Genomic DNA, 14,817 nt, shown 5'->3' with positions numbered 1-14,817 from the left:
CTAATTATATAATGATGAATTCTCCCAAATTAAAAAAATTCAAATTCCTATAATTTAACAACTCTTTAATAGAGGCAAACATTAATTAAATTATAGACTACATAATAATTTCTCCATGATGTAAGACCCTTTATTTTTCCACTTATGGCCTCAAACACTCTTACGGTCACAGCCATGAACGAAATGGATCCAAACCAACCTTGATGAGAAGAAGCTGACATCGAAGGTAGGTAGCTGAGAAGTCGGCTACTCCTGCCAGTTCAGACTGAAGTTCTCCAAGTCTCTGCAGATCCCTGGAGCGGATGAAACCCCAAGCAAAACAGGAAACAGAAAATGACACCAATATAAAGATCATGTCAAAAGGGATTTTATCACTTTACATGTAGTAAATTGGTCATTAATTTTTAAATGACAGCACTCAGTGATGGAGTGGTTAGAATTAAACTAGTTCACTCACAGTCTGATAGCAGTTTAAGCTGATACAATTCTTTCAGAAAGAAAAACTATGTTATGAAAGTCATACATGTGGTTAATTATTTGGAACAGTAGTTTTATGCTGAGAAGTAATTTTGAGGGAAATAACAGAAATGAAATGCTTTATGCTCCATAATATTCACTGTTGTATGGATTATTATAGTAAAACCCAGTAACTACTTGAACACTCAGTGGTAGATAAATTGTTAAACAAATAAATATACATCTAGTCAACAGACTATTCTACAAACATTAAAATATAAAATGATGAGATATATATATAGTATGGTCTCAACTATGTAAAAACTATATATAGAAGAAAAATATAGCAAAGTACTTTTCTGGATAGAGGTAGTAGGGTGCTTTTTTTTAGTTCCTTCTCCCAATATGCTTTATTTTCCAAATGTTTTATACAGCAGACACATTTTTTTAGTATCATCAGAAAAATACAAAGATTTTTAAAGGTATTGTAGTGGACTCTGTTGGCTGCCTACCCAGTTAGCCATTCTTCCTTCTTCCTTACTAAATGAATCCTGATTTTGTTCATGGGAAGGTATCCCTAAACCCAGTCACCTGTAGTATGATTGGATAAATCCAATTAGCACATGTCATCTCCCTGGTTACGTGACCTAAGTTGGCCTTATCAGTCCTAATGGGAATTTATATTCCATGCTTGGGGCAGGTCTGATGGGGGTCTCTTAATGTCTCCCTTTCTCTCTATTTCTACCTCCCACCAGACAGAACAGGAATGCTATAGCCCTGATTGTTACTGGCAGCCATATGACTTCTAAAATAAAAAACTCTTGGGATAAAGTAAATGCTAAGAAGCAGAGACAGCCAGGTTCTTATCGTATAAATGAACTATTTGGTCATTACCATATTTATAACTGCCGCCAATTTCTAAACACATGAAGAAATAAATAACCATTGTAAGTTAGTTTGAGATAAGGTTTCTGATACATACAATTAAAAGTATCTTAACTGGATGTAGGTATAAAAAAATAAATGCAACCATATAAAACGATCTGACTGTGGACAGGAAAATAGAAAGCACACATATATAAAACAGTTCTGTGGGGGCCTGGGATTACTTATTTTAAAATTTTAATCATTTTTTTGAAAAGATAATATATATCTAGCTATAGAATTACATTGACAGAGCATAGAATTAAAAAGATTTTTTTAAAGGATATACAAATTAGTCTATCTTTCTATATCTGTGCACAGCTAACCAGTATACCCTTGCAGAGGCAACTGCTATTATCGTATTCTTTTGCATTCTTCTGCAGATATGCCATACGTCTACAAAAAGTATTGATCTTTCTTTTCTACTTCTTTTTGGAGGAGAGCATGTGTGTGCATGTATGTCTCAACTAAGAAATCATCTCTGAAAACACTGCTAGAAATCTGCTTTGTTTTTTAGTGGCAGCATCAAAATTTCATATACAAACACTAAATGTGGGAAACCTAAAAATTTGGGCTGAGGGAAGTTGGCATTCAGGGCTAGCATAACATACCAAGTTTCACAGTAGCCTGTACAAAACTGTCCCTTGGACTAAGCTCCTCCCTCCAGTATCACACAATTGCCTCTTAGAGATCATGATTACAAGGAGGAGATGCTTTGGAAAAAAGCACAGAGTAAATTAGTCCCAAAGTCAAAGAAGAAACTGGGGTCTATGACATACATCATGTCTTCTGAGGACTTAAAGGAATAGACTGTATTTTCTTTTTAAATCACACATGAAGAATACAGTAACTGAAAAATATACTAGAGGCAAACAACAGCAGATTAGAGATGCAAAGGAACAGATCAGTGATCTAGAAGTCAAGGTAATAAAAAATTACCCAAACTCAATAGCAAAAATAAAAACAGAATTTCAAAATGATAGTAAGTTAAGGGACCTCTAGGGCAACATCAAAAGTACTAACATTCACATTATAAGGATCCCAGAAAGAAAGGTGAAAATGGGGCAGAAAACTTATTTGAAGAAATTAATAGCTGAAAATTTCCCTAATCTGGAGAAGGATACAGACATCAAGGTCCATGAAACAAAGAGCCTCAAACAAGATGAACCCAAAGAGGTCTGCACCAAGACACATACTAATTAAAATGTCAAAAATTAAAGATAAAGAGAGAATCTTAAAAGTGGCAAGAGAAAGCAACTGGTTACATACAAGGGAACCACCCATAAGACTATAAGCTGATTTTTCAGCAAAAATTTTACAGGCCAGAAGGAAGTGTCATGATATAGTCAAAGAGCTGAAAAGAAAAAACTAACAACCAAATACTATATCCAGCAAGGTTATCATTCAGACTTGGAGAGTTTTGTAGACAAATAAATGTTAAAGGCATTTATCACCACTAAACTAGTCTTAAAAGAAATCTTAAAGGGACATCTTTAAATGGAAAAGACTATAAGTCTAAAAAGAAACTTAAGAAAGAAAAAATTTCACTGGTTAAGTAGATCAATCACTTAAAAGCTACTATGAATAAAAGTCAAAAGCAGTAAAATCAATGATATCTAAAATAATTAGCTATAAAACACAGGGTTGGGGAGTAAAAATGTAGTGCTTTTAGAATGTATTCAAATTTAACTGACCATCAACTTTAAGACTGCTACATATATAGGATGTTATATATGAACCTTAGGGTAACCACCAAGCAAAAGCCCATAACAGATACATAAAAAATAAAGAGAAACGAATCCAAGCATAGTCATCAACGAATCCAACAAAGTCATCAACTCACAAAGGAAGAGAGCAAGAGCAGAAGAAACAGAGAAGTACTACAAGAACAACCAGAAACCATCTAACAAAATGGCAATAAGTACACATCTATCGATAATTACTTTAATGGACTAAATGCTCCGAACAGAAGACATAGGGTGTATGGATCGATAAAGAAACAAGACCCAACCATATATTGCTTATAAGAGACTCACTTCAGAACTAGACAGATACAGACTGAATGCAAAGGGATAGAAAAAGATATTCCACGCAAACAGAAATGGAAAAAAAAAAAAGCTAAGTTAACAATTTTATCAGACAAAACAGATTTTAAAACAAAATCTGTAACAAGAGACAAAGGACACTACTTTATTACAAAGGGACCAACCCAACATGAGAAAATAACAGTTGTAAACATGTATGCACTCTTACCTTGGAATTTTATCAGACATACAGAGAAGACATAATAGCCATTCTCCTTAAAGTTTTCCAAAAAAAATAGAAGAGGAGGGAATACTCCCAAACTCATTCTATGAAGCCAACATCACCCTAATACCAAAACCAGGCAAAGACCCCACCAAAAAAGAAAATTACGGACCAATATCCCTGATGAACATAGATGCAAAAATACTCAACAAAACATTAGCAAACCAAATTCAAAAATATATCAAAAGGATCATACACCACGACCAAGTGGGATTCATCCCAGGGATGCAAGGATGGTAAAACATTAAAAAAATCCATCAATATCATCCACCACATCAACAAAAAGAAAGATAAAAACCACATGATCATCTCCATAGATGCTGAAAAAGCATTCAACAAAATTCAAAATCCATTCATGATAAAAACTGTCAACAAAATGGGTATAGAGGGCAAGTACCTCAACATAATAAAGGCCACATATCATAAACCCACAACAAACATCATACTGAACAGTGAGATCAGGAACAAGACAGGGATGTCCACTCTCCCCACTGTTATTCAACATAGTACAGGAGGTCCTAGCCAAGGCAATTAGACAAAACAAAGAAATACAAGGAATCCAAATTGGAAGAAGTTAAACTGTCATTATTTGCAGATGACATGATACTGTACATAAAAAACCCTAAAGACTCCACTCCAAAACTACTAGAACTGATATCGGAATACAGCAAAGTTGCAGGATACAAAATTAACACACAGAAATCTGTGGCTTTCCTATACACTAACAATGAACTAATAGAAAGAGAAATCAGGAAACAATTCCATTCACAATTGCATCAAAAAGAATAAAATGCCTAGAAATAAACCTAAACAAGAAGTGAAAGACCTATACCCTGAAAACTATAAGACACTCTTAAGAGAAATAAAAGAGGTCACTAACAAATGGAAACTCATCCCATGCTCTTGGCTAGGAAGAATTAATATTGTCAAAATGGCCATCCTGCCCAAAGCAATATACAGATTTGATGCAATCCCTATCAAATTACCAACAACATTCTTCAACTGGAACAAATAGTTCAAATATTCATATGGAAACTACCAAAGACCCCGAATACACAACGCAATCCTGAGAAGGAAGAATAAAGTGGGGGGGATCTCACTCCCCAACTTCAAGCTCTACTACAAAGCCATAGTAATCAAGACAATTAAGTACTGGCACAAGAATAGAGCCACACACCAGTGGAACAGAAGAGAGACTCCAGACATTAACCCAAACATATATGGTCAATGAATATACGATAAAGGAGCCATGGACATACAACGGGGAAATGACAGTCTCTTCAACAGATGGTGTTGGCAAAAGTGGACAGCTACATGTAAGAGAATGAAAATGGATCACTGTCTAACCCCATACACAAAAGTAAATTTGAAATGGATCAAAGACCTGAATGTAAGTCATGAAACCATAAAACTCTTAGAAAAAAACATAGGCAAAAATCTCATGGACATAAACATGAGCGACTTCTTCATGAATATATCTCCCCGGGCAAGGGAAACAAAAGCAAAAATGAACAAGTGGGACTATACCAAGCTGAAAAGCTTCTGTACAGCAAAGGATACCATCAATAGAACAAAAAGGTACCCTACAGTATGGGAGAATATATTCATAAATGACAGATCTGATAAAGGATTGACATCCAAAATATATAAAGAGCTCACGCACCTCAACAAACAAAAAGCAAATAATCCAATTAAAAAATGGGCAGAGGAGCTGAACAGACAGTTCTCCAAAGAAGAAATTCAGATGGCCAACAGACACATGAAAAGATGCTCCACATCGCTAGTTATCAGAGAAATGCAAATTAAAACCACAATGAGATATCACCTCACACCAGTAAGGATCACCACCATCCAAAAGACAAACAACAAATGTTGGCGAGGATGTGGAGAAAGGGGAACCCTCCTACACTGCTGGTGGGAATGTAAATTAGTTCAACCACTGTGGAAAGTGTATCAAGGTTCCTCAAAAAGCTCAAAGTAGACATACCATTTGACCCAGGAATTCCACTTCTAGGAATTTACCCTAAGAATGCAGCAGCCCAGTTTGAAAAAGACAGATGCACCCCATGTTTATCGCAGTACTATTTACAATAGCCAAGAAATGGAAGCAACCTAAGTGTCCATCAGTAGATGAATGGATAAAGAAGATATGGTACATATACACAATGGAATATTATTCAGCCATAAGAAGAAAACAAATCCTACCATTTGCAACAACATGGATGGAGCTAGAGGGTATTATTCTCAGTGAAATAAGCCAGGAGGAGAAAGACAAGTACCAAATGATTTCAATCATATGTGGAGTATAAGAACAAAGATAAACTGAAGGAACAAAACAGCAGCACAATCACAGAACCCAAGAATGGACCAACAGTTACCAAAGGGAAAGGGACTGGGGAGGATGGGTGGGTAGGGAGGGATAAGAGCGGGGTAAAAGAAAGGGGACAATTCGATTAGCATGTATAATGTGTGTGTGGGGGTGCATGGGGAGGGCTGTGCAACACAATGAAGACAAGTGATGATTCTAGATGTCATGCTACACTGATGGACAATGACTGTAATGGGGTTTTTGGGGGGGACTTGGTGAAGGAGGGAGCCTAGTAAACATAATGTTCTTCATGTAATTGTAGATCAATGATAACAACAACAACAAAAACATGTATGCACTCAACATAGGAGCACCTAAATATAGAAAGCAAACATTAATGGACATGAAGGGAGAAATTGGCAGTAATACCGTAATAGCAGAGGACTTTAACATCCAACTTACATCAATGGATAAATCATCCAGGCAGAAAATTAATAAAGAAACATGGCTTTGAACAAAACATTAAGACTAGATGGACTTAATAGATATATAAAGAACATTCCATCTAAAACAGCAGAAAATCATTATTTTCAAGTGCACAGGGAACATTCTCCAGGATAGATCATATGTTAGGGCAAGAAACAAGTTTCAATAAATTTAAAAGTCTGAAAACATATCAAGCATCTTTTCCAACCACAACTGTATGAAACTAGAAATCACAAGAAAAAAAACTGGAAGAAACACAAACATGTGGAGGCTATACCACATGCTACTAAATAACCAATGGGTCAACAATGAAATGAAAATGGAAACACAACATTCTAGAATCTGTCAATGCCTTGTGTCAGATGCCTACCATCTAAAATGTGAACCTATTGGAGACATACATTTATTTTCCTGTTTACCACTATATGCTCAGTGCCTAAAATAACGTCTGCTATATATTACTCACTCAATAGGTGATACATGAATAAAAAAGAAAGAAGTCCTAAGAGGAATGTTTATAGCAATATAGGCTTATCTTAAGAAACAAAAATTCTCAAATAAAAAATCTAATTTTACACCTAAAACTAGAAAAAGAAGAACTAAACCCAAAGTTAGTAGAAAGAAGGGAATAATAAAGATCAGAGTAGAAATAAACGAAATAGAGACAAAAAAACAACAGAAAACATTAATGAAACTAAGAGCTTGGTTCTTTGAAAAGATAAAATTGGTAAACCTTTTGCCAGATCAGCAAGAAAAAAAAAAGGGCTCAAATAAATGAAATCAAATAAAAAAGAAGTTATAACTAACACCACAGAAATACAAAGGATTTTAAGAGGTTACTATGAGAAATTATCCCAACAAATTCAACAACATAGAATAAATTCATAGAAACATACAATATTCCAAGACTGCATTAGGAAGAAAAAAAATCTGAATAGCCTAGTAACTAGTAATGAAACTAAATGAGTAATTTAAAAAATCCCAGCAAACAAAAGTCCAGTACTAGATGGCTTCACAGAAGGATTTTACCAAACATTTAAAGAAGAGTTAATACCCATCCTTCTAAAACTATTTTTAAAAATTGAAGAGGAAGGAATACTTCCAAATTCATTCAACTAGGCCATCATTACTCTCATACCAAAACAAGACAAAGGCACTGCGAAAAAAGAAAATTACAAGCAAGGCCAATATCCCTAATGAACATAGGGATGAACAAATCCTCAACAAAATATTAGAAAACAGAATTCAACAATACATTAAAAGGATCACTCACCACAACCAAGTGGAATTTATTCCAGGGATGTAAGGATGGTTCAATATCCACAAATCAATGAAATTGATACACCACATTAACAAAATAAAGGTTAAAAACCATGTGATCTTCTCAATAGATACAGAAAAGGCATTTGACAAAATTAAACATCAATGCATAACAAAAACTCTCACTAAAGTGGCTATAGGAGAGAATACACCTCAACATAATAAAGGCCATACATAACAAACCCACAGCCAGCATCATACTCAAGCAAAAAAGCTGAAAGCTTTTCCACTAAGATCAGAAACAAAACAAAGATGCCCACTATCCCCACCTTTACTCAACATAGTACTGCCCATTCTAGACACAGCGATCAGACAAAAAAATGAAATAAAAAGCTTCTAAAGTGGTAAGAAAGAATTGTCACTATTTGCAGATGACATGAAACTATATAAAGAAAACCTTAAAGACTTCATCAAAACGATATTAGAACTAATAAATGAATTCAGGAAAGTTGAAGGATACAAAATTAATATACAATTATTATACACTAACAACAAACTAGCAGGAAGATAAATTTAAAAAACAATTCCATTTACAACATCAAAAAGAATTAAATGCCTAGGAATAAATTTCACCAAGGAGGTGAATGACCTATATTCTGAAAACTCTTTAAGACATTGATGAAAGAAATCGAAGATGACAAACATAGATGGAAAGATATACCATGCTCATGGATTGGAAAAATTAATATTGTCAAAATGTCCATATTACCCAAAGCAATCTACAGATTCAATGCAATCTCTATCAAATTACCAATAGCATTTCTCAGAAAACAAATAATCCTAAAATCTGTATGGAACCAGAAAAGACCCTGAATAGCCAAAGCAGTATTGACAAGAAGAACAAAGCTGGAGGTATCACAAGCCCAGATTTTAAACTATACTAGATATCTATAGTAATTAAAACAGTATGGTACTGGCATAAAAACAGACACACAGATCAATGGAATAGAACAGAGAATCAGAAATAATCCATGCTTATATGGTCAATTAATCTATGAGTAAGAAGGCAAAAATATATAACAGGGAAAAGACAGTCTCTTCAAAAAATGGTACTGGGAAAACTGGACAACATGTAAAAGAGTAAAACTGGACTACTTTCTTACACCATATACAAAAATAAACTCAAAATGGATTAAAAACCTAAATGTGAGAGCTGAAACCACAAAAATCCTGTAACAGAACATATGCAGTAAACTGGCTACTGGTCTTAGCAATATATTTTTGGATCTGTCTCCTGAGGCAAAAACAACTAAAGCAAAATAAACAATTGGACTACACCAAACTAAAAAGCTCTTGCACAGTAAAGGACATCATCAACAAAACGAAAAGGCAACCTACTGAATGGGAGAAGATATATGCCAATGATAAATCCAATATGGTGTTAATATTCAAAATACATAAACTCATACAACTCAATACCAAAAAAAACAATCTGATTAACAAATGGGCAGAAGAATTGAATAGACCCTTTTTCTAAGATAACATACAGATGACCAAAAGACACATGAAAAGATGCTCCACATCATCAGGAAATGCAAATCAAAACCACAATGAGATATTACCTCATACCAGTCATACGGATAATACCACAAAGATAAGAAATAACAAGTGCCGGTGAGGATGTGAAGAAAAGGAAACCCTTATGCACTCTTGGTGGAAATGTAAATTTGTGCAGCCACTATGGAAAATGGTATGGAGGTTCCTCAACAAATTAAAAATAGCAATACCACATGATTCAGCAATTCCACTTCCGGGTATTTACCTGAAGAAAATGAAAACCCTAATTCAGAAAGGTACATGTACCTTTTTGTTCATTGCAGCATTAATTACAAGAGCCAAGATACAGAAACAACCACTTAAGTGTCCATCGATATATGAATGGATAAAGAATATGTGGTGTATACATAAATGATTAGTACAAAACTATAGTTATAAGGAAGCTGCTTTTAATTTTTCTTTCTTTGTATATTAGTTAGGATGGGTGTCAGTGCCAAGTAACAGTGGCAAACAGGACAAAAGATTTTCTTTCTCATTGATTATAATATACCATCAATGGAATATTACTCAGCCATTAATTCAGAATGAAATCTTGCTATTTGTGACAGCATGGATGGACCCAGAGGATATTATGCTAAGTGAAATAAATGTTTATTTAGGTGGGGCTGAATCAGGAAGTAGAGTTTATTTTCCTGCTGAGTATCAACAATTCAAGAGAGTGGCCTCTAAAACTTGTCACTCTGATGAAGAGAAAAAGAATTTGATTGAGCCATCACTCACTTCAGGGTCAGCAAACTTTTTCTGTAAAGGGTAAGACAATAAATTTTAGACTTTGTGGGCCATACAATCTCTGTGGCAACTAGTCAATTCTGCCACTGTAGCATAAAAGCAGCCATGGACAATACCTCGTTGATGAGTGTAGCTTATTTATAAAAAGCAGATAGATACTGATTTGCTAAAGGCAAATGGGTGTCAATTCATATCGTATCATTCAGAACATTCCTATAAGGTCTGGCAGAGTCTGCTGGTTATTCCCCAATATCCTCCCTTTCTTCCTTATTAACAGTGTCATCAAATGTTAACTAAGCACTGGTTAGCCAGAATAAAGACTACATTTCCTAGATCCCTGCAGCTAGATCTGGCCACATGACTTAAGTTCTAGTTGATGGAAAGAAAGTAAAAGTAAAACATGCAACTTTGGGGAAGTGTCTTTAAAAGGGGCTAGGGGTAAAAATGATACCCTTCTCCTGCTCTTTCCTTTTTCCTGCACCTGGAATACAGAGTGGGTAGTCACAGTTTGGGTATTTTAGGCAGAGGCTGCTTGATACAGAAGATGGAAACAAGAAACAATGAGCCTAGGCCCCTGATAACCATCTCAGCTCTGTCTTGCCCATAAGAAAGTGTTAATTTTTTGTCCTGTTTCCCACTGTTACTTTGCATTTTTTAACAACCATCCCAAATAATATACAAGGAAAGAAAATTTTTAAATAGCTTCTTTGTAACTCTTTCTAGTTTTGTGCCAATCATTAATCTGGTCATGTACATAAAGTGCTTATGTTTGTAATATAATCTAATCCAAATATAAACAGATTGTTAGGCAGGAAGGCAGACATGAATGGGATGGAAAGAAAGTACAGCCCAAAAAAATGACTCAGGGAGTTAATCAGATAGAGCCAGAGAGCCAAAAATGACTCAGAGTTAATCAGATGAAGCCACAGGGTCCAAGAGTGACTCAGGAAATGTCCACAGTCTCCCCAGATAAGAACCATCAGAGTACAGGCACAGCCTAGCCCATGTTCTCATTTCACCAATTCGATCAGGCCTAGAGGGCCAAGAACTGTCAATCAAGGACTTTCCTGCCCTCCCAAAACATCATAAAAGAAGCATCATGTTAGGCAGCTAGGGCCTGTCAGACATTAGGTTGGGGCCTGCTCTGTTACAGAGTAATAAATTTGCTTGCTTGCTTTCTTGACTTTGGATCCACTCTATCCAACTTCCCTGTGACTCTGGACCGAACTCCTTCTTATCAAGATCCTAAAACTCATTCTGTGAGTATAGGCCAACAGAGTCAGAAAAACTAGTTTATAACCAACACTGGAAATCAAAACAGTCAAGCTGATCATAACAATGTTAATTCTGTCAAAGGAAAGGGATGATATGATCCCCTCACCTGATGGTGAACTCGAGCAGCTCCTGGGTTCCCTGGGGGTCCAGGTGCTGAAGACTGTACACTCTTTCAAGGCTGTGCTGCAGGAACTGATGGGAAGGATCTTCATGAGGTGTGATACTGGGGGAAACGGCTGACGACACTAGTTTTCTACCTGGTAACTAAACAAACAGTGGGGTTACAATGCCATCAAATTTTGTGGCTAAGCTTTTGGTAACACAAAGAAATCAGAAAAAAATGTAAGCCAAACAAAGGAAATGGGAAAAAAGGCTACATGATTCTGTAACCTTTCTCTCCTTCCCCAGCTTCAGTGGGAGAAAGAAAAAGAGAGAGAGAAAATGAACACAGTCTACAGATATAGCCACAAGCTGCAAGGAGAAAAAGAAAAAATGATGGTGTATTATTATTTTTAATTGCTAACTAAAGTAAATGAGCTAGCCATAGAAATGGGACTAAAAATTAATAGTCACATTTATTTTTAAACTTCATTTGATCTTTCACTTCAGAGAAGAGAGATTTATTCTCAAATAAGTTTATATAGCATGATATAGAAATGCTTTTTATGATAATTGTAATTCTTGTTCTTACTGTTAAAAGTGGTTACTGTTCAAGAAAAGGATGGGGAGGGGAGGGCAAAGAGGATTTCAGTTTTCATTTTGTATCATCAATACAGTTTAAATTTTCTGACTATGTAATATTATTCTCAACAAAGTTATTTAACATTGAGTAGGCAGGGATGAGTTAATACAAATAAAGAGCTTAGGAAAGTGCACAGTTGGCATTCAGTAAGTGTTTGCTATTATCATTGTGGTTCACTAAAATTTTTTTTCTATGTTTCTAGGTTTTAAAAATAGTAAAGGTTTTATTATTAAAAAATAAACTTGTTGAGAATCATGGCTTTATGTAATTGTTAAAACACAGCACAATTTAATCCTTGGTCTAAAATATATTGTTCCAGATTCCTTTTTCTTGCCTAACATAACATAATCAACAACCCAGAGACATTTTTAAAATGAATCTTCTTAAAAGGTAAAGGATACAGAAACAAAAGTACAAAACAATGGGAGGGAGCCCAAGAGAGAAAGAGAATGAATGATTTTGTTTTCAGAGAATACAGTCAGCTTCCTGCTATTAAAATAACCATAAAGGACCAAAAAATAAAACAAAAACAAAGATAAAAGATGTTTTTCACCTACCCTCAAGGCAGGAACAAGATGAGAAAGACTGTCCCGGAGGTAGGCATAGTGCCTGAAGGTGTGATCTGAGAACAATGCTGGCATTGTTGGACAGGTTTTAGCAGCATTGAAAATAAGAACCAAAACTGCAATGTCTGATGGATGAGTGCGTTAAGTAAACTTGGAGGTATGAAGGGTTGAGCTTGGCCAGGGTCTAGTCCTCCATTTCCCTCAAACAAAGAAATGCATTACCCCACTCCAAATTACCCCAATTATTCCTCCAATAACCAAAGATTTTTTAAACTAATGCCTGATGCTGCTGAGAATACTAACAAATAGAAACTTTCAGTACACTGCCTATGAAGTATATAAATGGCACAATCCCTTTGGATAGTAATTTGGTACTAGACAGAGAGTCTTACACAAATGTTGACTAATTCCACATCTCAAAATCTATTCTACATAAATAATCAGATAGCACAGAATCAGTAGCAAATAATGAGAAACCTAAATGTCCAAAACAGAATGATTTTGCAACTTGTGTTTCATCTACTTGATGGAGTATTATACAATCATTAAAAATTATATTTAGAAAGTATTTATAATATTATATCATAAGCATAAGAAAAAATTAAATAATATTGAGTCATAAGTGAAAAAAGCAGGCTCTGAAGTACACAGACGATATGAGAGCAGCTATCTATTATCAAATATTTGTTGATGAAATGAACTATGTTAAAAAATAACATCAAAATCCCAACCCCAAGAGTTTAAAAAAGGGGGAAGGAAATAAACCAAAGTATTAAGTCAATTCCTTTGGCTAGTAGAACTTTGGGTGTTAAATAAGAAGTTTTTAGATTTTCTTTCTATATATACTAATTTTATAACAGATGGCAGGTCAGAAATTAAAAGTAAAAGATAAACATACCTTCCAATCTGTATGTATCTCTGTGGCAAAGCTACCTGCCTACCCAATAACCATTCTTCCCTTTTTCCTTAATGATAGAACACCAATTTTGTTCCAAATATCCTCTAACTTATTGCCTAGAACCTGGACCTAATGATTGGAGCTCTAACAACAATCCTGAAAAACAGTACCCAGCAGAAAAGAAACAGAAGGAGGCTGGAACCACAAAGAATAATGTGGAGCTGCTGTCCCAGCACTGGACTGCTTACCTCCAGATTTCTTTACAGTGGAGGAAAATAAGAATAATTTGTTTAAGCTACATTTGGGGGCAATCTCTGCTACTCAGAGCCAAACACATTTCCTGAATAACACAATCCTCCAACTACCCAGGAAGGTATCTTAACCTAACAGGCTTCCAAAAATGTTTCACGCTGTTCACAATGTGAAAGGGCCTTCAGATTTCAGAGCGCTTCAGCATGCCATGTGAGATTCGTACGAACACCTAGCTTACAAGCCCCTTTTTGATGAACTGAACTTCAAACAGCTCTAGTATTCCACCTTAGGGGTAAGGTCTAAGTTGTGTCATCCTTCAAGTACACACGAAATCGGGCATTGGCTAGTATATCAATGACACATTCTTTAAAATCCTCCAAACACACTAAAAAAATAAACAGGATTGAGAGAATACTATGGTCACCTTGCAATAGCCAGTTTTCTGGGTTATCCCTGTGTCTCTATAGATACCCCCTAACACCTCACCAAGGATCTTCTATAGAGCAAGAACCATGCGAGAGTGAATACATGAGGCAAATGTATTCCATTAGCAGAAAACAATACAAGTGCACAGCATGCTGTCATTGGCTATCCTGAACCACTGAACTTGCATCAGAGGCAGAGCAGTCCTGCAACCTACCTCAGCCCATCCACTCCTCAGGCTGCAGATCAAAAATTAAACATGGAATAAGACGGGAAAGTCCACAGGCTTTAAAACCACAGATGTCTGGCTTTGAACACCCTGTCTGACTTGTATGAAGAGTTATTTAGCCTCTCTCAGCCTTGGCTTCCTCGTCTAAGAACTGGGAATACTACTACTTGCCAGGGGTGTTTGGAAGATCATTGCTAAAATACATAAAGCATTTAAACAGTATGTGGAACATAGTAGGTGCTCAATAAGTGGTTAAAAAATTTTGGTATTGAATAGCAAAGATGAATTACTGTGAAAACAAGAATGAGAGCTGACCACCACGTTCCCCTCAGGATATACTCTTAC

At 35.6% G+C, this 14,817-nt stretch overlaps 1 protein-coding gene across 2 annotated transcripts in view; it reads right to left on the bottom strand.

The window, feature by feature from the left end:
- The window catches only part of INTS4 (integrator complex subunit 4), a 159,794-nt gene that overhangs the window by 21,762 nt on the left and 123,215 nt on the right, over positions 1-14,817 (bottom strand). For both annotated transcript variants that reach the window (XM_036895474.2, XM_057507195.1), the window contains 3 exons: positions 12,662-12,795; positions 11,469-11,626; positions 200-293 (listed from right to left, as the gene is read on the bottom strand). In XM_036895474.2, the coding sequence (XP_036751369.2) occupies positions 200-293; positions 11,469-11,626; positions 12,662-12,795 (386 nt within the window). The remainder of the gene's footprint in view (positions 1-199; positions 294-11,468; positions 11,627-12,661; positions 12,796-14,817) is intronic.

The sequence above is a fragment of the Manis pentadactyla genome, chromosome 9 (assembly GCF_030020395.1).
Source record: "Manis pentadactyla isolate mManPen7 chromosome 9, mManPen7.hap1, whole genome shotgun sequence".
NCBI lineage: Eukaryota > Metazoa > Chordata > Mammalia > Pholidota > Manidae > Manis > Manis pentadactyla.
The sequence above is the reverse complement of the archived record's forward strand: the minus strand, read 5'-3'. Positions and strand labels throughout refer to the sequence as shown.